The sequence below is a fragment of the Sus scrofa genome, chromosome 2 (assembly GCF_054392235.1).
Source record: "Sus scrofa isolate SSC_HxYL_T2T_F1_AM1 chromosome 2, Sscrofa_HxYL_maternal_Yorkshire_Landrace_v2.0, whole genome shotgun sequence".
Lineage (NCBI taxonomy): Eukaryota > Metazoa > Chordata > Mammalia > Artiodactyla > Suidae > Sus > Sus scrofa.
This window is the reverse complement of record NC_139384.1, coordinates 218131-237974: the sequence shown is the minus strand read 5'-3', so window position 1 is coordinate 237974 and position 19844 is coordinate 218131. Positions and strand designations below refer to the sequence as shown.

At 60.1% G+C, this 19844-nt stretch overlaps 1 protein-coding gene across 4 annotated transcripts; it reads right to left on the bottom strand.

Annotated features, from left to right (window-relative positions):
* Nucleotides 1-7807: 7807 nt before the first annotated feature.
* Nucleotides 7808-19792, bottom strand: B4GALNT4 (beta-1,4-N-acetyl-galactosaminyltransferase 4). 4 transcript variants are annotated; one of them, XM_021082536.2, is made up of 20 exons: nt 19346-19792; nt 15916-16019; nt 15490-15585; nt 15314-15409; nt 15139-15229; nt 14965-15065; nt 14735-14802; nt 14478-14556; nt 13241-13307; nt 12975-13109; nt 12778-12887; nt 12564-12664; nt 12367-12467; nt 11380-12289; nt 9800-10089; nt 9508-9661; nt 9312-9384; nt 9068-9221; nt 8643-8769; nt 7808-8259 (listed from the first exon to the last, which is right to left on the bottom strand). In XM_021082536.2, exons 1-20 carry the CDS (start codon nt 19494-19496, stop codon nt 8136-8138), a joined length of 3132 nt encoding a protein of 1043 aa, XP_020938195.1. In that variant the 5' UTR covers nt 19497-19792; the 3' UTR covers nt 7808-8135. The 4 variants fall into 4 exon arrangements, with proteins under 4 accessions (XP_020938195.1, XP_020938196.1, XP_084866425.1 ...); XM_021082537.2 differs by having other exon boundaries at nt 19411-19541; XM_085010299.1 differs by having other exon boundaries at nt 15139-15409; nt 19346-19761.
* Nucleotides 19793-19844: the final 52 nt, after the last annotated feature.

Genomic DNA, 19844 nt, shown 5'->3' with positions numbered 1-19844 from the left:
TCTCAGCCGGTCAGTGGGTCGGTCGGTCGGTCCACCACTTGTGGGTTCTGAGCTCTCCCCTTGTGCTGGCGCTGCTCCAGGGCCGGTGCGTGACCAGGAAATGCAGCTTCTCCTTCTGGCGTCTGGTGGGACCCAGACACAGCAGCCCACATGCAAGGATGCTGGTTGGGGTGGCTGGGCAGCTGAGAGTCTCTGGACCCTTACTCCTCTGGGGAAGGGTGGGGAGCCTTGCAGAGGTCCCAAACAGGACCCTAAGGGGTGGCTGGAGCTCATGGGTGGGGGCGGAGCACCGGGGATCTTTTGGGAGCTTCAGCGGGGGAGTGACACGTCAGGTTTGTGTTTTAAAAGGACTCAGCCTCTCTGAGGAGAATGAGCCGGTTGAAGGGAGACTGGTGGGGAGGCAGTGGCTGGTCCCCACGGGGCCGGGACCAGGAGATGGCCCCAGGTGGTGGCAGAGTGGAAAGCGGTGCTGAGTCCCCCTCACTGGGGGAGTGAAAGTTCGTGCTTCCTCCCGCAGGAGGCCTGCGCTGCGGTCCTGGAGAAGCACCCCTCAGCGCTCACAGGAAGGGTTTGCCCGTGGCCCCGGGGTGGAGGTGGGGGGTGGGGTGGCTCAAGAGCTGGTTCCCACGTGTCCTTAGTCCTTACAGGAGCCCCAGGAGGCTGAGCTGTGACGGCTCCATTTTGCAGATGGAGACACTCAGGCTCTGCGGGCGAAGGTTCCAGAAGCCCCGAAGCAGGTGTGTGGGGAGAGGTGTCGCCCGAGCAACAGCAGGATGGGAGCCGGCTTGGGGACGGGTACTGGCTGGTGGGGGGCTCTTGGTGGAGCCCCTGCGGTGGGTCTGGGCCACGTCCTCCGTCCTCCGCGGGGGCTCAGAGGGGGGTGTGCCGTGTCCCTTCTCCCCGAGGTTTAGGGCGCGTCTTGAGCCAGGAAGGGTTAGAGCCCTTCCCATCGCTGCCCCAGGGCTCTCACCGTCTTGGTGGGCTCCTGGGTGCCCCGGGCTCTGAGATCGGCCCTTGCCTTTGCTCCAGCTGCTTTCCCTCGGCGGCCCCTGCCCGTGGGACGGTGGGAGCCCGGGGCTGCCCGAGGCCACCCAGGGTCTTTACGTCCTTCGGGGCGGGAGATCCCGGCCTGCGCTTCCGCGGGAACTTTGTGTTGGTCCGCTTTCCCTTGGGCGCGTCCCCTCGTTGCTTGTCTTCCTCCGCATCCGCTGCCCCCTCACGGACCACCTTGGGCTCTGGCCTTTTCCACTTCGTCTTGAGGGCATGTCCCCGACCTGTCTTCTGTGTTCCTGGCTGGATTTTAACAGTGGCTGTTCTTGGTTTTTGAAATTCCTAAAGCAGCTTTTATTTCTGTAAAGGTTTTTTCTCTCACCCATTTTTTCCCCCCAAGTGTTGTCAGATAATCTTAATTTTCCTTTGTTTTCGTCATGGATTTTTTTTTTTTTTTTTTTTTTTTTTTTTTGTCTTTTGTCTTTTTGTCTTTTTGTTGTTGTTCTTGGACCGCTCCCGCGGCATATGGAGGTTCCCAGGGTAGGGGTTGAATCGGAGCTGTAGCCACCGGCCTACGCCAGAGCCACAGCAACGCAGGATCTGAGCCGCGTCTGCAACCTACACCACAGCTCACAGCAACACCGGATTGTTAACCCACTGAGCAAGGGCAGGGACCGAACCCGCAACCTCATGGTTCCTAGTCGGATTCGTTAACCACTGCGCCACGACGGGAACTCCCGTCATGGATTTTTTAAAAGAAGACTTTCTTTTTTAGAGCAGTTTTCGGCTCACAGCAAAATTGAGAGCGGGGTACAGAGAGTTCCCCTCCAGCCCCCGCCCCGACGCGCGCGGCCTCCCCCAGTGACCACACCAGGTGGTACCTTTGTCACAGCTGATGACCCTGCATGGACAGGTCATCGTCACCCCTGGTTTACATCAAGGTTCGCTCTTGGTGCTGGACATTCTGCAGGTTTGGACAAACTGACAATGACACATGTCCAGCGTCATGGTGTCACCTGCGGGGTCCTCACAGCCCTGAGTCCTCCGTGCTCCGCCCGAGGGCCTTCCCTGCCCCCCTCCCCGCTCTGGCAACCACTGAACCCTCTGCCGCCCTGAGCTGCACCTTGGCCGGCCGGCCGGCGTGTCCTCGAGGTGGACCCCTGCCGCGGCCGCCTTTGCCCTCTCCGTCGGGTGCGGCCGAGGCTCCTCCACGCCTTTTTGCGGCCGGAGAGCGCCTTTCTTTCGGGGGCTGAATGCCGCCCCGTCGTCGTCTGAGTGCCGTCTGTGTGCCATTCATCTGTGGGGGGATGTCGGGGCTGGTTCCCAGTTTTGACACCTGGGAATGAAGCTGCTCTCAGCCTCCCTGGGCAGCGTCTCCGGTGGCCCTGCATTGGCAGCTCTCGGGGCAAATACCAGGGAGCACGAGCGCCGAGCACACGGCGGGAGTATGTTTTTTTTTTTTTAATAATGATTTTTATTTTCCATTATAACTGGTTTACAGTATTCTGTCAATTTTCTGCTGTACAGCGTGGTGACCCAGTTACACATACATGTACAGATTCATCACAAGTGATTAGACATAGTTCCCAGTGCTACACAGCAGGATCTCATTGCCTATCCACTCCAAAGGCTATAGTTTGCATCTATTAACCCCAGACTCCCAGACCATCCCACTCCCTCCCCCTCTCCCTTGGCAACCACAAGTCTATTCTCCAAGTCCATGCTTTTCTTCTCTGTGGAAAGTTTCTTTTGTGCTGTATATTAGATTCCAGGTATAAGTGATATCATATGGTATTTGTCTTTCTCTTTCTTTTTTTTTTTGTCTTTTTGCTATTTCTTGGGCCGCTCCCGTGGCATATGGAGGTTCCCAGGCTAGGGGTTGAATCAGAGCTGTAGCCACCGGCCTACGCCAGAGCCACAGCAATTCGGGATCCGAGCCGAGTCTGCAACCTACACCACAGCTCACGGCAACGCCGGATCGTTAACCCACTGAGCAAGGCCAGGGATCGAACCTGCAACCTCATGGTTCCTAGTCGGATTCGTTAACCACTGCACCACGACGGGAACTCCCTGTCTTTCTCTTTCTGACTTATTTCACTCAGTATGAGAGTCTCTAGTTCCATCCATGTTGCTGCAGATGGCATTATGTTATTCTTTTTTATGGCCGAGTAGTATTCCATTGTGTATATATACACCACAGCTTCCTAGTCCAATCGTCTGTCCATGGACATTTGGGTTGTTTCCATGTCTTGGCTACTGTGAATAGTGCTGCAGTGAACATGCGGGTGCATGTGTCTTTTTCAAGGAAAGTTTTGGCTGGATACATGCCCAAGGGTGGGACTGCTGGGTCATATGGTAGTTCTATGTATACTTTTCTAAGGCACCACCATACTGTTCTCCATAGTGGTTGTACCAGCTTACATTCCCACCAGCAGTGCAGGAGGGTTCCCTTTTCTCCACACCCCCTCCAGCATTTGTTATTTGTAGAATACACCCTCACACTATGCACAAAAATAAACTCAAAATGGCTTAAAGACTTAAATATAAGACAAGACACCAGCAAACTCCTCAAAGAGAACAGAGGCAAAACATTCTCTGACATCAACCTTACGAATGTTTTCTCAGGTCGGTCTCCCAAAGCAACAGAAATAAAAGCAAAAATAAACTGGTGGGACCTTATCAAACTGACAAGCTTTTGCACAGCAAAGGAAACCAAAAAGAAAACAAAAAGACAACTTACAGAACAGGAGAAAATAGTATCAAATGATGCAACTGACAAGGGCCTCTTCTCTAAAATATACAAACAACTTCTACAACTCAACAGCAAAAAAGCCAACAACCCAATAGAAAAGTGGGCAAAAGACCTGAATAGACCTTTTTCCAAAGAAGATATACAGATGGTCAAGAAACACATGAAAAAGTGCTCCACATCAATGATTATTAGAGAAATGCAAATCAAAACTACTGTGAGGTACCACCTCACACCAGTCGGAATGGCCATCATAAATAAGTCCACACGTATGTTTGGTTTTGTAAGAAACCGCCAAGCTGACTCCTAAGTGGCCGCCCGCATCCCCAGGGAAGGATGAGCCGCTGGTGCTGCAGACCCGCCTGGCGTGGGCGGCGTCCTGTTCTGGGTTTGGGCTGCTCTGGTGGGGGGCGGTGGTGCCCGTGGATGCCAGGTGGTTCCAGCACAGTTTGTTGAAGACTGTCTTTGCTCCTCTGTCAGAGATCAGTTGACTGTCTACATGTGGGTCCATTTCTGAGTTCTCCGTTCTGCCCCATTCATCTACTTTGTCTAATATCTTGCCAACACGCACTGTCTGGATGGCTCCTGCTCTACAGCAAGCCTTGCCGTCGTGTCCATCCTCCACGTTTATTCTTCACTTTGAGTATTTTGTTGGGTATTCTGCTGCTCCAGAAAAGAATCAGTTTGTCGCTATCCCCAAAATAACTGGCTGGGGTTGCGACTGGGCTCGCCCTGCAGCTGCTGACCCAGCTGGGAGACACTGACAGTGCGACAGGGCTGAGTCTTCCCTCCGTGAACGTGGACTCTCTCTCCACTGACTGAGGGCTTTGATTTCTTTCACGACGGTCTTGTAGCTTTTCTCGTATAGGCCTTGTACATATTTTGTTAGGTTTATCCCCAAGTATTATTCATAATGCTAATGTGAAAATATGTATTTGCTTTTGAGGGCCATGCCTGCAGCACATGCAAGTTCCCAGGCTAGGGGTCGAATGGAAGCTGCAGCTGCAGGCCTTGGCCACAGCCATAGCAATGCAGGATTTGAGCGGAGTCTGTGGCCCACAGCAACATTGCATCCTCAACACATTGAGGCCAGGGGTTGAACCCACACCCTCATGGATACTAGTTGGGTTCATAACTGCTGAGCCACAACAGGAGCTCCCTAGTATTGTATTTTAAATTTCAAATTCCAGTGGTTCATTGCTAGTATGTGGGGAAGCGATCGACTTTCGTATATTAACCGTGTATCCTGCAACCTTGCTATATAATTTGTTAGTTCCAAGAGTTTCTTTTTCTTCCCTCCCTGCCCCCCTTGGCTAATTCTTTTGGATTTTGCTACATAGGTGATTATGTCATCTGCCAGCTAAAACAGTTTTATTTCTTCCTTTTCAATCTGCGCATCTTTTATTTCCTTTTCTTGACATGTTGCACTAACTAGTACTTCCAAAATATAATATTGAAAAGAAGTGATGACAGGGGTTTATCATTTATTTGTGTATTTTGGCTGCGCCCAAGACATGTGGAAGTTCATGGGCCAGGGATTGAACACACAATACAGCAGTGACCACCCCAGATCCTTAACCTGCTGTGCCACAAAACTCCCATATCATTTATCTTTTGTTTGTTTTTCTTTTTTGGCCACCCTTGGGCATATGGAGTTCCTGGGCCAAGGATCGGATGCAAGCCACAGCTGTGACCCACTCTGCAGCGGTGGCAATGCTGGATCTTTTAATCTGCTGTGGTGCCAGGCTGGGGATTGGAGTCCTGGCACTGCAGAGATGCTGCCAATTCCATTGCACCACAGCGGGAACTCCTCCATGACCTTTTAAAATATTCTTGGAGTTCCCGTGGTGGTGCTTCGGAAACAAATCCGACAAGGAACCATGAGGTTGTGGGTTCAAGCCCTGGCCTCTCTCAGTGGGTTAGGGATCTCGCGTTGCCTTAAGCTGTGGTGTAGTCACAGACGCGGCTGGGATTTGGCGTTGCTGGGGGCGGTGGATTAGGCAGGCAGCTGTAGCTCTGATTCGACCCCTAGCCTGGGAACCTCCATATGCCACGGATATGGCCCGAAAAAGCAAAAAAAAAAAAAAAAAAAAAAAAAAAAAAAGAAAAAGAGAAGAAAACAAGAAAAATAACCCCTCAAATGTTGCCCCTGACCTTTCCCTCTCCCCAGTCTCTCTCGTTGGCAGCCTCACAACCACCCCAGGGCTTTGCTGGGGTGTCACACTCTCAGGCTTGTTCTGACCACGAATTACAAGGGCAGCGTCCCGCAGACTCCCTGTCCTCTCTCCTGGCTTCGATCTTTTACAATAGCTGCTACCAGCTAACTTGCTCTACATTTTCTTTGCTGTCTACTGTCAGCTCCACCTCACCCTTCACTAGAATTTAAATCTGTAAGGGCAGGGATCCTTGTCTGCCTTGTTCGCCGCTTCTTGGTCGGTGTCTGTTCCAGAGTGGGTGCTCAGTGGACGCTGCTAACACGGAGGAAGACCTGATGGCATGCGTATGTCCAGAGCAGGCAGACCGCTTCTGCTTCCAGGGGAAATTGTTTCGCTGATGTGTGTGCTTTACCTACCTGTTAATTACACCCCTCACCCCATTTTGGAGTATGTATTCTTAATTCTAGTGCTACTTCTTTTCTTGTTAGGAAACATCTGTGAGTGGGGACCATTTCATCTGAACTAGACACTTGGGGAGGAGTGGGCAGAATGAACTGGGGGCCTCTGGCAGGTCAGCTGTGTCCTCCGCCCTGTGGGCACTTGCCCTACATGGACCAGCCCAGGTCACAAGCGACTAAGCATTCACAAGCACCTGCTGGCCGCCCTGCTCAGCAGCCACAGAGCTGAAGGCCCCTCCCCATCCCTTCCAGCAGGGCCGTCTCTAGGGTCTTCTCGGGACCCACGTGGCAGGTTCCTCTGGCTCCACTTCCACAGAAACCCTCCGGCTGCCCTGTGTTCATGGTGAGAGGCCTGTCTCATGAGGCCTGTCTGGGGTGCTGAGCAGATATGCTGCCTTCCCGCTGAGTGCGTGTGAGGGGGCGCACACAGCGTAACGGCCCCAAAGAGGCCCTGTGGCTGTCACCTGACACGGCCAGAGGGACTTTGCAGAGTAAGTACAGGGTGTTGCCTAAGATGGGGCAGCTTCCTGGGCGGTCTGGGTGGGTCCAAGGTCCTCAGGGGGTCCTTCAAAGAGGGAGGCCGGAGGCACAGGTCTGAGAAGACGTGATGACGGTGGCTGAGGTGTGAGGGAGGAAGGGAGAGTGAGTGGAAATGGTAAAGGCTGCTGCTTTTGAAGACAAAGGAAGAGGCCGTGAACCAAGAAGTCTAGGTGGCCTCTGGAAGCTGGGAAAGGAAGGAAGCAGATTCAGGTAACGCCTCCGACGGAGCGCAGGCCTGTGGAAGCCTTGATTTTAGGGCTTCCGACCTCCAGAGAGTAAGACAGTAAATTCCATTATGTTTGTGGAAACTTGTCACAGCAGCCGTGAGGAACTCATACAGGCGGTGCACATGCTGCCAGGCAGGGCACCGGCCTCCCTGCCGTGACTGGGACCCGGGGAGGAGCAGGCTCTTGACGGCATCACCCAGCCCGTGTCCGCGTTCTTTGGGCTGCTCCTGACCCTGCACTTCTAGGTACACGAGAAAAGTCAAACAAACAACACCCCCCACCCCCCACCGCCGATATGGCCTAAACCCGCTTGCATTGGGTTTTCCATTTATGGCAACTTGGTCCTAGCCTACACCCCCCAACCTGGTCACAGAAAGCCCCCTGCCACCCCAGGATGCAGAGTGCTTCTGCATCTTTGAGGGAGATGGGCAGGCCCGACGTCCAAGGTCGGTTTTCACCAGGAAGGGGACAAAGGAGGTCGCAGAAATTCTCTGCGCGGGGCTGGAAGGGCCAGGCCGTGCGTGCCGGTCACGGTGACGAGGGGAAGGTCCAGAGCCTTTCCTCTAGGGCCCACGAGGAAGCTCGAAGGGGAAATGCGCGAAGAGGTGAGCGGTCTCAAGGGTGGGGGGCTCTCCTGCCATCGCTGCGGCTCGTCTTTGCCTTCCCAAGAGAGCCGGGCACAGAGGATGAACCAGAACTAAAAAAAATATTTCATTCTGAATAAAAAATGGAACAGACGTAACTCTTGGAAATCCTGAAAACAACGTCATCGCTACGGCAAAATTTCACAGAAATCGTCTCACAGGGCGTGGGGACCAGGCTGACCCTGGCCCGCTGTGGAGGCTGCTTCTCTGGGGAGCGGCGCCAAGGGGGCCGTGGCTGGGGTGGGCCAGGGGGCTGCAGGCACGGGTGGTGGCTGTGCCCAGGGCTGAGCCCCGCTAGGTCCCTAGAGTCCAGGCTCAGCGCCGGCCTCCAGCTGCCAGGGCTGCGAAGCTGGAGGAGGGGTTGCTGGTCTTCAAGGCACCTCCTTGCCGGGGGTCTTCCGGCTGCGCGTGCCCCACATCCCCCGCTTGGAGTGGAAGTGGTGGTAGAAGTTCCGCAGTCGGAGCCGCTCCACCTCCAGCCCTGCCTGCAGGACCCTGGGTGGAGAGGCATGTTGGGGCTGCTCTGAGCCTGGAGGGTCCTTTGGGGGGATCAAGACTGGTGGTGGGGGATGGAATGGAAGTGGTTTGGGGGCTGGGGTGTCAGGGCTTCTGCTACCAGAGGACCCCATGGGAGGAGGGGGACCCAGGGCCTCCACCAGGCCTATAGGATCTGGGTGCAGAACTAGTTCAAGGGCTGCCCTGAACCTGTAGGACTAGGGGGTGGCCAGGGTCCCAGGGTCTCTCTGGGCCTACACACCCTGGCAGTCGGAGCAGGAGGCAAGCAGAGACCCCTCAGCACGTGAGGACCCCTGGGCCCCCTCCCTCCCCGGAGGAGGAGGGCACAGAAGTCTCAGTCTCCACGGGGGGGGGGGGGTCACCTGTCCAGGAGCTCCCAGTCCTCGCCTCCCCACTGGTCTCGGAACTCCTCTGTGTTCATGCCTCCGATGCGGTCGAAGTCCGACTTGTAGATCCCGAAGAGGCCAAAGCCGTTCACCTCCCAGTAGCCTGGGGCGGAGAGGGGAGCCCTTCAGACCCCAGGTCCTGCAAGCCCTTCCTCGGGGGTCACTCCAATGTGTTGGCTGTGCTGGTCAGAAACTGGGAGCCTTGGATGTTGGAGGAGGTTCCTAGGGGCCGAGCATGTCCCTAGGCTTGCCAGAGGAGGACCTTGGGTCCTGGGCACAGCAGGGGGCATGGGTGGGGCCCCAGGCCTTCCCTGCAGGTTGGGAGGAGCCCCCGGGGAGCGTGGATTTTATCTTAGCATTGGTGGGACCCCAGGATCACTGAGGGGCATCCAGGATATTACCGTGGGGGTCCCCTGGCGAGCTCCCGCAGCCCAGGCGCATGACCACAGGCGCAAAGGCCAGCTTGCCCTCCACACAGTGCTTGCGGATGCCATCCAGGATATTGGCAGGGAAGTGGATGTGCAGGTCGCAGAGGAAAATGATGCTGCTGGCATCCTGGAGGCAGCAGAGGTCTGAGCCTTGCCCTCTGCAATGGAAGAGCACTCCCAACCCCAGTGCCCTCGGCCCATCCCACTGCCCACGCACCTCCACCGCGTCCACTCCAGCTTGCAACCCTGCAGAGCGCTCGAAGTTTCCCGTTCGCCTGAGGTACTGGTACCTGGGGGAGGGGAGGGGATGGGGGTGGCAAATCAGAGTCACTCCTTTCTGGGGGCAGGGACAGAAAAATCCATGTTCCAGAGCAGGGAAGACGTGCTTGGCCTTCCTGCGTAGGGGGTGTCACCTGGGCAGCCGCGCTGCACGCAGGGCCTGCTCCACATCCATGTCCTCGCTCTCAAAGTCCACCAGGATGACGCTGAAGCGAGAGTCTCCTGTGCGGACCTGCAGCGCGGCCATGTCTGCCAGGAACTGTACCACCCAGCGCGCCTGGTTCTTCACTGGCGGAGGATGGGGACACTGAGCCCACCTGGACACCTTGTGGTGCCCCCGACTTGCGGCAGCGGCCCCTCCCCTTCCCACGAGGCCTCTGGGCCATCCGTCCCCCACCAAAGCCGGGTGGCCACGCTCTTGCGCACCTGGCACGATGAAGTGTACCATCACATCCTGGCGCCAGGCCAGGCGCAGCGGGCGGCACAGCTCAGGGCGCCCGTCGGGGCGCAGGGAGGCGGCGGGAGCTGGCTCCGGACTCTCTCCGTCTCCATCCGCGTCTCCGGCACGGGCTCCAGGCAGTCGCAGGAAGACGTACTCAGAGAGGCGCAGGCGGCGACCGCCGCGCTCCTGCAGCTCCAGCTCCAGCAGGAAACGGCTTCCGCGCGCGGAGTCTCGGCGCTTTTCCACGTTCACGATGCGCAGAAGGGCGTAGCGCCTGGGAAGTGGGGCCGGGTCAGCCCCATCGAGCCAGCTCCTCAAGGTGGCTGAGTGGCCACCTTGTTTCTGCAGCTGGGGGCCACTTGCATCTCCCCGACCCCTAATCTTCCCGCAGAGACAAGGTGGCCCCTCAGGTGAGTCGGGGGCTGCCACAAGTGCCCCATCACACCTCAGGGTCTGGGGGAAGTTCCTTGAAGGCAGCCCACCTCCCCAGGGCATCCCACCAGGAGGCCGCCCCCATGCCCAGCCTGATTGTCCCCTCTGCTCGGTGCCACCACTCCCATCCACAGCGAAAACTTTGAGACACCCACTGCCCACAGGATGAGGTTCAAAGGTGGCACACTAAGACGGTAAGCGGTCTCTACCTGTGGCCTCAAAGTGGCCTCACACTGGATGAGCAGACTTCCTCTTCTTGTGGGGATCTTTGTCCTGGTGTCCCCGGCTTGGACCTAGCCCCCAATCCTCCCCAGCCCCTCCTCTCTAAGGTCCTTGGTGCCCCCTGTCAGAAGTCTCCTTTTTGCCCCCCTTTCCCCCGGGGGGCTATGCTGATCTCCAGGGAAGAAGCTTCTGGGCCTGCAGTGAGCTCCTAACTGGCGCTGCTGAGTACCACACGCCTGCCTATGACCCAAATGGGCCCGACCCGTGTCCTGCTCGAAACTCTGTGTTAGAACAAGAAGAACGAGTCCTGAACTTGGCCTTCAAAGTTCCCAAGGCCCGTCCTCTGCCCACCAGCCTCCTGCCAGCCTTTGCCTATCACTGCCGCCTGCAGGTCCTGCCCCTCCTTAAGGGCTCAGCACAGCTCTGAGAACCCCCTAGAGCCTGCACTCAGGCCAAACTGGGTCCCCCACTCTCCACTCGCACGCCTGCTTGGGGTGGAGACAGGACTGGATTCCTGGGGCCTGAGGGAGGCTGGGGGGTGGGATGAGGGTGTGTGTGTCAGTGGCGCAGGAACCCTGAGCCCTCCCCTGAGGACCATGACCCGGGTCAGCACTGTAGGCTGGGGGGGAGGGACTGGGGGCTCTTAGCTTGACCCTTGCATGTGTCTCTATCTGGAGGAGACCTGGGTGGCTCAGACCCATCCTCAGGTCCAGGTGACAGGTGTGGGGTTTGGAGGTGCAGGACAGGAACCCTGGATGGTAGGGGGAAGGTTCCTAACACAGGAAGGCTCCCAAAAGGGCCACCCCCAGAGCAGTACCCTGTTAAACCCTGGGAAGGCCTGACGGTCCCATGGAGGCCCAGGTGGTCCCTCCCCATGCACGTCTCCTCCCTTCCCGAACCCGCCCCCTACCCGCCGTGGCGCGCGTTGAGGCGCTCCATGTACTGGGCCACCACGTCCACGGCCTCGGCCTCTGGCAGCTGCAGGTTCCCCGACACGTTGCAGCGCAGGTCGTTCCAGTCGGAGCGCAGCAGCTCGAAGTCCACGTTGCCCACGCTGAACGTGCGCTGCCAGTCGATGGCGTCCTCGCGCCAGCGGCCGCGCGACGGGCCAGCTGCCTCCTCGCTGTCCTCTGACGCGGCCTCATCACCCGGCGCCCCTTCCTCGTCATCGTCCCCTTCCTCCTCTTCCTCCTCCTCCTCGCCCTCCCCCGGCAGCTGTGGCCTGGACACCTGGGACAAGCTCAGGAAGGAGGTCACGGGCTGCGCTTCGGACGAAGAGTTTGAGTCCGCGGTGGGGGCCGTGAGTCCGGGTGCACGTGCCTGTCCCTCCTGGCTCCCCTGGGTGGCCGGTGCCCGGGCCAGAGGCCTCAGCTCTGTGGCCTGGGGACGGGTCCTGCGCCCGCGGGCCCGGGGCGGGCGTGGGGGCGCGCGCAGCTGCACCCTGGGCAGAGGTCTGGGCCGCAGAAAGACACCAGGGAAGGGCGGCCAGGGGGGGCCGCGCGGGCTCAGCGGTGCCAGGGCCCGTGGGGGCGCCCGCAGTCGCGGCCGTACCCGCGTCACATACACCCTTGGGGGCGGCCGCTCGGCTGCAGCACGGGGTGGTGGGGCGCGGCCCAAGAAGAGGGGAAGGGGGTGTGCAGCCCAGTTCAGCGCCCGAGAGCGCCTGGGGGGCGTTGGCGGGCCGGGCGTGGCTGGGGCCTGGGTGGGGGCAGCGGCGGGGAACCGAAGGGTGCTGGGCGCCTGGGACGCCCAGTGTGCGGACGCCCGGGTGGGCTCCAGCCCATCAGGCGGCTCTCCGTCTTCGTCGTCGTCCAGGAGGTCTGCGGGAAGCACAGTTAAGCCGCCGCTCCGGGTGCGCCCACCTCCTGGGCGGGGCTGGGGAGCGCAGGGGACTCACCGGCAGGGTTGAGGAAGAGGAAGGCTCGGCGCTGCACCTCCTCCTCCTCGTCTTCCTCCCCCTCCTCCCGGTCCATCTTCATGTATTTGTAGAAGCCAAACCTGGGGCGGGGGGCGGGGGCGGGGCGTCGGCGGGGCGTCAGAGACCCGGCTGGGCAGAGGCCCCGCCCCATTCCCTCCTGGGCCCCGCCCACCCACCTTTCCAGATACAGTGGCGACTCGCGGTAGAAGCACTTGTTATCGCTTTCCATGTGAGTCAGGCGCGTGTGGTCATTGGGATACACGAAGGACAGGTACACCTGGGGCAGGGCAGGAGGGCTCAGGCTGTGACGTCTGCCAGAGGGTTGGGAGCAGGCTCAGGGGGCCCTGGGGAGAGGAAGGCCTGCATCTCAGGGACCCGAGGGGCACATACGAACTGCAGTCCTTGGTATCTTGCAATGGGAAAGTCCTTGACGACGTAGGTGGGGGCGTAGGCGCAGGGCTCCAGCACATTCTCCAGACTCGAGGGTTCCACCCGAGGCGCTGAGGGAGGGGTGCACACAGTGTGGCTGGCTTGGAACCCCTGCCCTGCACTGTCCCCCCCACCCCACCCCGTGGTCCCCCTCTCACTGAGGAAGAAGGTGTCTCGGGGGTCAGGCCGCAGCATGTCGGCTCTGGGCTCCTCCTGCCGCAGGCCCAGTCCCACGTGGCTGGCTGGAGATTGGGGGACATGGGCCACGTGGTCCATCTTCAGAGCTGACTCATCTAGGGGCAGAGGATGGGTGGAGTCCCCAGGAGTGCCCAAAGACCCTCCTCACCCACATCCAGACACCATCCCGAAGAAACCACCCATCAGGAGCCCTTCCCCTTTCCCAGAGAAGCTCTGGGCTCCGCACCTGTGTATAGGGAGATATGAGCAGAGCCTATGACCTCGAACTTCAGGCCGGGCAGGAAGGCTCGCCACTAGGGGGTGGAGAGTGTGGTCAGGACAAAATGGTGGGGGTTGGGGTGGGGACGCAGCTGGGTGAGGGATGTGCGGGTGGGGAACTAGTGGGGGCAATGCTTCAAGGATGCAGGAAGCTCACGGGGTGGACGGAGAGGGATCCTAAGAGGGCCCAGAAGGCTGGGGTCCCTGGAGCTGGTGAGGCCCTCCCATGCTCCCTTTAGGCCTTTCCTGACATCCTGGGCACTTCCCCATCTTCTGGTCATGGCCTCCGCCTCCACCTGCTCTGGGTTCCACAACCACTGTTCTTCTGGAGGGCAGCACTGGCCTTCCAAGGGCCAGACCCAGCACCCCCACTCCCCACTGAACCTCCCCCTCCCCTTTTCTCCCACTTCGGTGGCTGCTCCTTCTCAGTCTCCCTTGCAGACTCTGTCCCTCCCCTACGCCTCCCATGTTGGGGTTCCTGGGGGCTACCCCAGGCCCTCTTCCCTTCCCAGCTCATCCTGGATGCTCTTAGTCAACCCCTCAGCTTCCACAAGGTCACCCCTGGACCCTCTGCCAAAATGAGCTGGGATGGTGCCCGCCCACCCAAACCAGACACCTGCAATGTCCCACCGGCCCCTAGCCACCCTGGTCACCAACCACACCCAGGCAGGTTCAGGCTCTCAGTCACTGCGCACCCCACCCCCCGCATTTCTTCCATTCCCACCCCTCTGGTTCAGGGACCCATGGCACCCATGAAAACCCCTCCCAGCAGGCGCTCTCCACAGTGGCCAAAGGGGTTTTTCTTGAAATGCAAACCCAATTCTCCTGCTCTCAGAAGGAAGCCCTGCCTGTTCTGGCCACCAGACTGCTTGGTGTTCAGAAAGCTCTGGGTGGTTCCTCTCCCCTGCTGTTCTTGAGATCTAGAATTCATCAGAGACACCCCAAATGCTCTCCCCGCTGCTCTCCCTGTGAATGCATCTCATCTTTCCAGACTGTTCAAGGGTCTCTTCCTCCATGAAGCTCCCCCGAGCCCTGGGCAGGCAGTGGGGCACAAGCCCGTCCCTGAGCAGCTGCTTTGCCAACTAGAGCAGAAGCCCCTCTGGGGCAGGGTCTGCACGGTTGTCCTGCGGGGAGTGGTGGGCGGGAGGGCAGGGCTGGGGAGGTGGGGTCTCCAGAAGCCCCCAGGAGGGCAGCTGCCCACTCACGCCCACTTCCACATGGTCCGAGCCGTGGTCGTCCTGCTTGTGCAGCAGCTCAAAGTAGTACCTCCGGGAGGCCATGAGCCTGGGGACACGAGGAGTCAGGAGTGGGCCCCACCACGCCCCAGGAACCCCCAACAGATGGAGAGCCCAGAGGGGGTGGGGGTGGGGCTGGGGCTGGCCCTCGGGGCTCGGCATAGCAGAGGCCCCGGGCCTCTCACACATTCGTGCACACTCACGCGCACACGGCCACAGCTGCTCACCGCCTGGGCTTGGACACCTGGGAGCTGAACTTGGTGAATTCTCCAGGTGCTGTCCACTCCGAGCCAGTCTGGAGGGTGAGAGAGGAGGGGCAGGGGCTCAGCCTCTCCTTGGGGGCCCCAGCCCCTCCTGGTCCCACTAAGAGGCTGGAGGGGACAGGCGATCCCGGCTGCAGGAGGCCCCTGAAGACAGAGGGCTACAGATGGAGGGACGGGGCTGTAGGTGGGGGTACCTTGCCCACAAAGGCCACCAGCTGGGCACCCGCTGGGCTCTCGTTTGGGCTGAGCCAGAACTCAGAGTTGTCATCCGAAGCCACGGAGAACTGGACATCTCCTAGGCCACAAGACAGGGCTCAGGGGGTGTGGGGCTTTAGGACACCCCTCCCCCCTTGTCCCCACCCCCGCACCATCTCTCGCCGGGTGGATGAAGCCGAAAATCCGGAGGCCATAGTTCTTCCACTTGGGGGACACAGCCAGCTTCTTCACGGTGGTGCGAGTCTGGGGGGGCAGTGGCCTCTGATGCCAAGGCCCCCCGCACACCCTTGCCCACCTGGGGGCCGCCACCCTGCCCCCCAGACTCACGTGCGGGAAGAGTGGAAAGTGCAGGTTCCTCCTCAGGTGGCCCACGGCGCCCCCACACCAGTCCTCAAACACGTGCAGGTTCACCTGCCCCTTGTACTGGGAGTGCGAGGAGGGCTTACCTCTGGCAGAGCCCCCGCCTGGCCCTCCCCACGCCGGGCAGGCCCAGCTGAGCTCACCTCCTCCCTCCACGGGGGCGCCTGATGGGTGAGGTTGAGTGACAGTGGCCTTCCAGCGCCCCCAGGAAACAGCATGTCTGGGGCCCGACCCTCGGGCTGCGGGAGAAAGGGCACCAGGGTCAGAGCTGAGAAGTGTGAGGGCAGGAAGGGATCACACAACCCCCCCACTCCCCCTGCCCCCCGATTCCCAGAGATCCCTTCACACGCCTCGAAGCCTCGAAGCCTGGAAGCCATACACACCCAGGGCCCTGGCCAACCCAGGCCGGGAGGTCTGTGCCTGGGCCCTGCCCCGTGTTGGAGCCTAGCCTGGTGCTGCGCCCGCGCCTCCATCCACACAGCCTGCAGGTTTCTGAGGCCACCGGCACACGAGTGCCCTTGGGTCTCATGCACGCTGCACACACACATTCTCCCCCAAGCCCTGCTTACCACCTGCTCCTCCTCACGGCTCTCGCTGGAGTCCTCTGCCCTCTGCGTGGACAGCGCAGCACGGACACCCCGGCCGTCTGTCACACTGCTCAGCTTCTCGCCGTCTGTGGGTGGCATGTGGGGTGTGACTGGAGCCCAGGCTCCCCAAGGCCTCAGACCCCGGTGCTGGGTCAGTTGGGGGCAGGATGGCCAACTGGTGGCCCACCTGCCAGCCCTGCACTCTGCTGGGCCCTTCTCCCACACCCTGCCTCTGTGGGGAGGCTTCTGCCTCCACCTGGCTTTTCCCGGTCCCTGGCTGGTGTGAGGGAACATTTATGTGTGGGCACACGCAGCAGTATAAATATGCCTATGCACACCCCTCTGGCAGTCCTCACTGGTGGCTCCACCTCCAGGAAGGCCATCAGGATGGCTCCGTGCCCTCGCTCCTTTTCCTGTGTGCGGCTTCATGTCTGCCTCCCTTACCAGAACCTAGAGCCTAGGGTTAGTGCTGGAGCTTGTTGTCAGCAGAGCCGGCACTGTGGTCTTGAGGCTTTGCCAGCCCTGGCCCATGGCACGTGTGCCACTTGCTGCCCTTGAGGCCAAGGTCCAGGACCAAAGGAGCCCTGGTACCAGCCTGGGCAGAGAAGGGATAGCATGCTCGTCTGGCTGCCAGAGGACTTGGGGCCAGCCCGGCCCTGGAGGGAGGGTGGCCCCTGGGGAAGCCTTCTGTGGACATTTCTAGAGCTGGGTATCCCCAAACTCCCTAAACCGGGGCGGACCACCTCCACACCCCCAAATCCCTCAACTTCCCAGACCTCCTCCCTAAGCTTTGGGCCTGGGCATCACCCTGGGACCAGAGACTCCGAAGGTAAGGCTTTGCTGTGCGCCATGGCCACCCTCCTGGCTCCCATCCAGGGACATCCAGCCTAGGAACCCTCCCCTCCAGGGCAGAGCCTGGCCCTCGATCCATGTCCAGGTCCCAGGAGCTAGAGTCTGTATGGACACAGGTGACCTGGGCCCCTTCTTTGGGGGTGGGGGGCTCCCCAAGGTCTCCTGCCTGGGAGACCCCTGTGGTGCCTGCTTCCTCATCCAGGTTCTTTCTCAGGCACTGGCCTCTGTCCAGCTGTGGGGGAGGGGAGCCCCTAAGAAGTTCCTGGCCAAATCCCCGTAGCCTGGCCCTGAGGCTCCCTGCCCCTCAGGGTAAGTCTGTATGTATTGTCCCAACCCAGGCCGCCCGTTGCTGCGGCAGGGACCGAGCCCCGACACAGTGAAATCCAGACCGGCCTTCTGCCTCTGGGCTCACCGTCCGCCGGGGCTCTGCCTGCACTGACTGCTGGATACTGGGAAGCTGGCCCTTCTGGTGGGAGTGAGGGCAGGGCTGACAGGAGAGTCAGGAGGTGAGACCCATGGGCTGGGGCTGGGGCTGCTTCTGGAAGGAGCCATACAAGGGTGGAATCTTCCTTTTTTTTTTTTTTTTTTTTTTTTTTTAGGGCCGTACTTGCAGCATATGGAGGTTCCCAGTCTAGGGGTCAAATCGGAGCTGTAGCTGCCAGCGTACATCACAGCCACAGTGACGCAGGATCTGAGCCGTGTCTGTGACCTACACCACAGCTCATGGCAACGCCGGATCCTTAACCCACTGAGCGAGAACAGGGATCGAGTCCACGTCCTCATGGATCCTAGTCGGGTTCGTTAACTGCTGAGCCACAATGGGAGCTCCATGGGTTGGATCTTCCTTAACCTCGATCAGCTCCTGCCCACCCAGAAGCAGTGAAGGCAGGCTGGTGCTGTCTTCCCCGCTGGCCCAGCTGAGAGCAAAGGAGGCCTCAGAAACGGGGTCTGGAGTTCCCGTCGTGGCGCAGTGGTTAACGAATCCGACTAGGAACCATGAGGTTGCGGGTTTGGTCCCTGCCCTTGCTCAGTGGGTTAACGATCCGGCGTTGCCGTGAGCTGTGGTGTAGATTGCAGACGCGGCTCAGATCCCGCGTTGCTGTGGCTCTGGCGTAGGCCAGTGGCTACAGCTCCGATTCAACCCCTAGCCTGGGAACCTCCATATGCCGCGGGAGTGGCCCAAGAAATAGCAACAACAACAACAAGAACAACAACAAAAAGACAAAAAGACAAAAGACAAAAAAAAAAAAAAAAAAAAAAAAAAAAAGAAAGAAATGGGGTCCCACACCTCCACCCCCTCCCAGTTGCTGAGTTAGGCTCCCACCTTTTCAGGAAGTCAGGCTGGGGAGGACTGAGGTTGAAAACCACACAGGCAACTGAGCAGAAGGCTGGTTGTGTTCTGTGTCACTGGCTCATGCTCTGGGGTCCTGCCTTATTTGCTGACTGCTGGGTTGGGGGGCTCTGTGAGGGACTGACCAGTGCTGGGGAGCCCCTGGAGGGTGTGGCAGTTGTGAGATGCATGGACTCTGGTGGGGGGAGGTTGGGACAAACCCCTGACTCCAGGCCTAGCGCCAGGTGTAGGACTGAACAGGGAGCTTTGGACCCCCGCCCCCCACCATGGGGAGGCCCAGGACTTTGTGAGGCTAAGTCACTGTTCTGAGTCTTTGGGAAGCGAAAGTCTCACCACTCATCCTAAGGACACAGCCCTTCCTGGAGAAGGGCCAGGAACAGCTTGGCTGGGCTCTCCCTTGCCCTGCCTGAGGTGCATGCTTCTCTCTCTCTCTCATCACCTTCCCACCAAGGTTCTAGGCCCTCTGCCTCCCCCTCCCCCAAATATTATGTGTCAAAGGTCACCACCTAAAGAAGCCCTCCGGGATTCCCCCTGCTAAGGTGGCAACCCCCCACCCCCACCTCTGGCTCTTTACCACAGTGCTCACCATGACCGGATTTGTTCACTGTCCTCCCTGGGGCGTGAGCTCCAGGAGCCTGAGAGTTCACTCCAGACAGTTCGGGGCTCCCCAGGCTGGAACCCCAAGCCCATGCCTTACGCCCCAACACACAAACTCCTCAGACCTGGATCACAGGTTTGCCTAAGGTGCCTCCTCCACGAAGCGTCCCAACTCCAAGGGTCAGCTCCCCGCAGCCAGCACCCATCCCCCTCCCCAGGAGACAGGGAAACTGAGGCTCTGCTAAGTAGGTAAGCGGTGGAGGAGCTGCCAGACTTGGCCTCTCAGAAATCCCAGCATGCCTGGGAGCGGAGGTCTCTCCAAGAGACCACCGTTAACCCCGTCACGACCCACTCCAGGCCTGATCCCGGAGTCCGCCCAGGTTCGGGGACGCTCGCCAAGAGGGTCGCGCACGTCCCCGCAGACATCACCGGCGTTCGGGCCGACCCGAACCGCGCCCCCTGTTCCAATATCGCCGAGCTGGGAAGGGCGGTCAGGGTCTCCTGGAGGGCCTGGCTCACGCAGAGACCCGGACGGGAAGGGAAGGCCCGGGCCCGGCGCTGCTCGGGGCCCTTACCGCCCCCCGCCCCGAGGGCGCGCGCCCCCTCCCGTACCTCGCCCGTAGCCCAGCCGCTGGCGCAGCGCGCGGCCCTGGCGCACCAGGCTCAGGTGCACGTACGTGAGCCACGCGGCGCAGGTGAGCAGCACCAGCAGAAGCAGCAGCTTGATCTGTTTGCGGATCTTCTTCACCGGGAACCACGGCATCGCGGCCGGCCCCGCCCCGCCCCGGGACGCACTCAGTGGCGCCGCTGCGGCCCCCGGCTCCCGTGCGCCCCGCGCCGGGTCCCCCAGCCCCGCATGGCCCTTTGTCCGCCGCCCGCGGCCACAGGGTGCGGCCGCGACACCAGACTGCCCCTGGCCGAGGGCCCAGGGTGGGCGGTGGAGGGACTCCTGACGGTGCCCCTGCCCGGCCCCGCCCGGCCACTCGGGCTCCACGCTCTGGGGGCCGCGGCGGGACCGAGCAGCATCCACGCTGCGGTGCTACCCACCGTGAAACGGGCCCGGCCGCCGCGCCGCGAGGGCCAATCCGGGTCCGGCCAGCCTGCGGGGAGC

Bases quoted from the DNA above. Each gene is read 5' to 3' on its own strand.
- B4GALNT4 (XM_085010299.1), bottom strand. From the start codon at position 19,496: ATGCCGTGGTTCCCGGTGAAGAAGATCCGCAAACAGATCAAGCTGCTG. The intron at 12,888-12,974 runs GTGAGAGGGGGA...CCCCTCCCTCAG, and splicing joins CCGAGACACCTTCTTCCTCA to CGCCTCGGGTGGAACCCTCG. The intron at 8,770-9,067 runs GTAATATCCTGG...TCTCCGCCCCAG, and splicing joins CTCGCCAGGGGACCCCCACG to GCTACTGGGAGGTGAACGGC.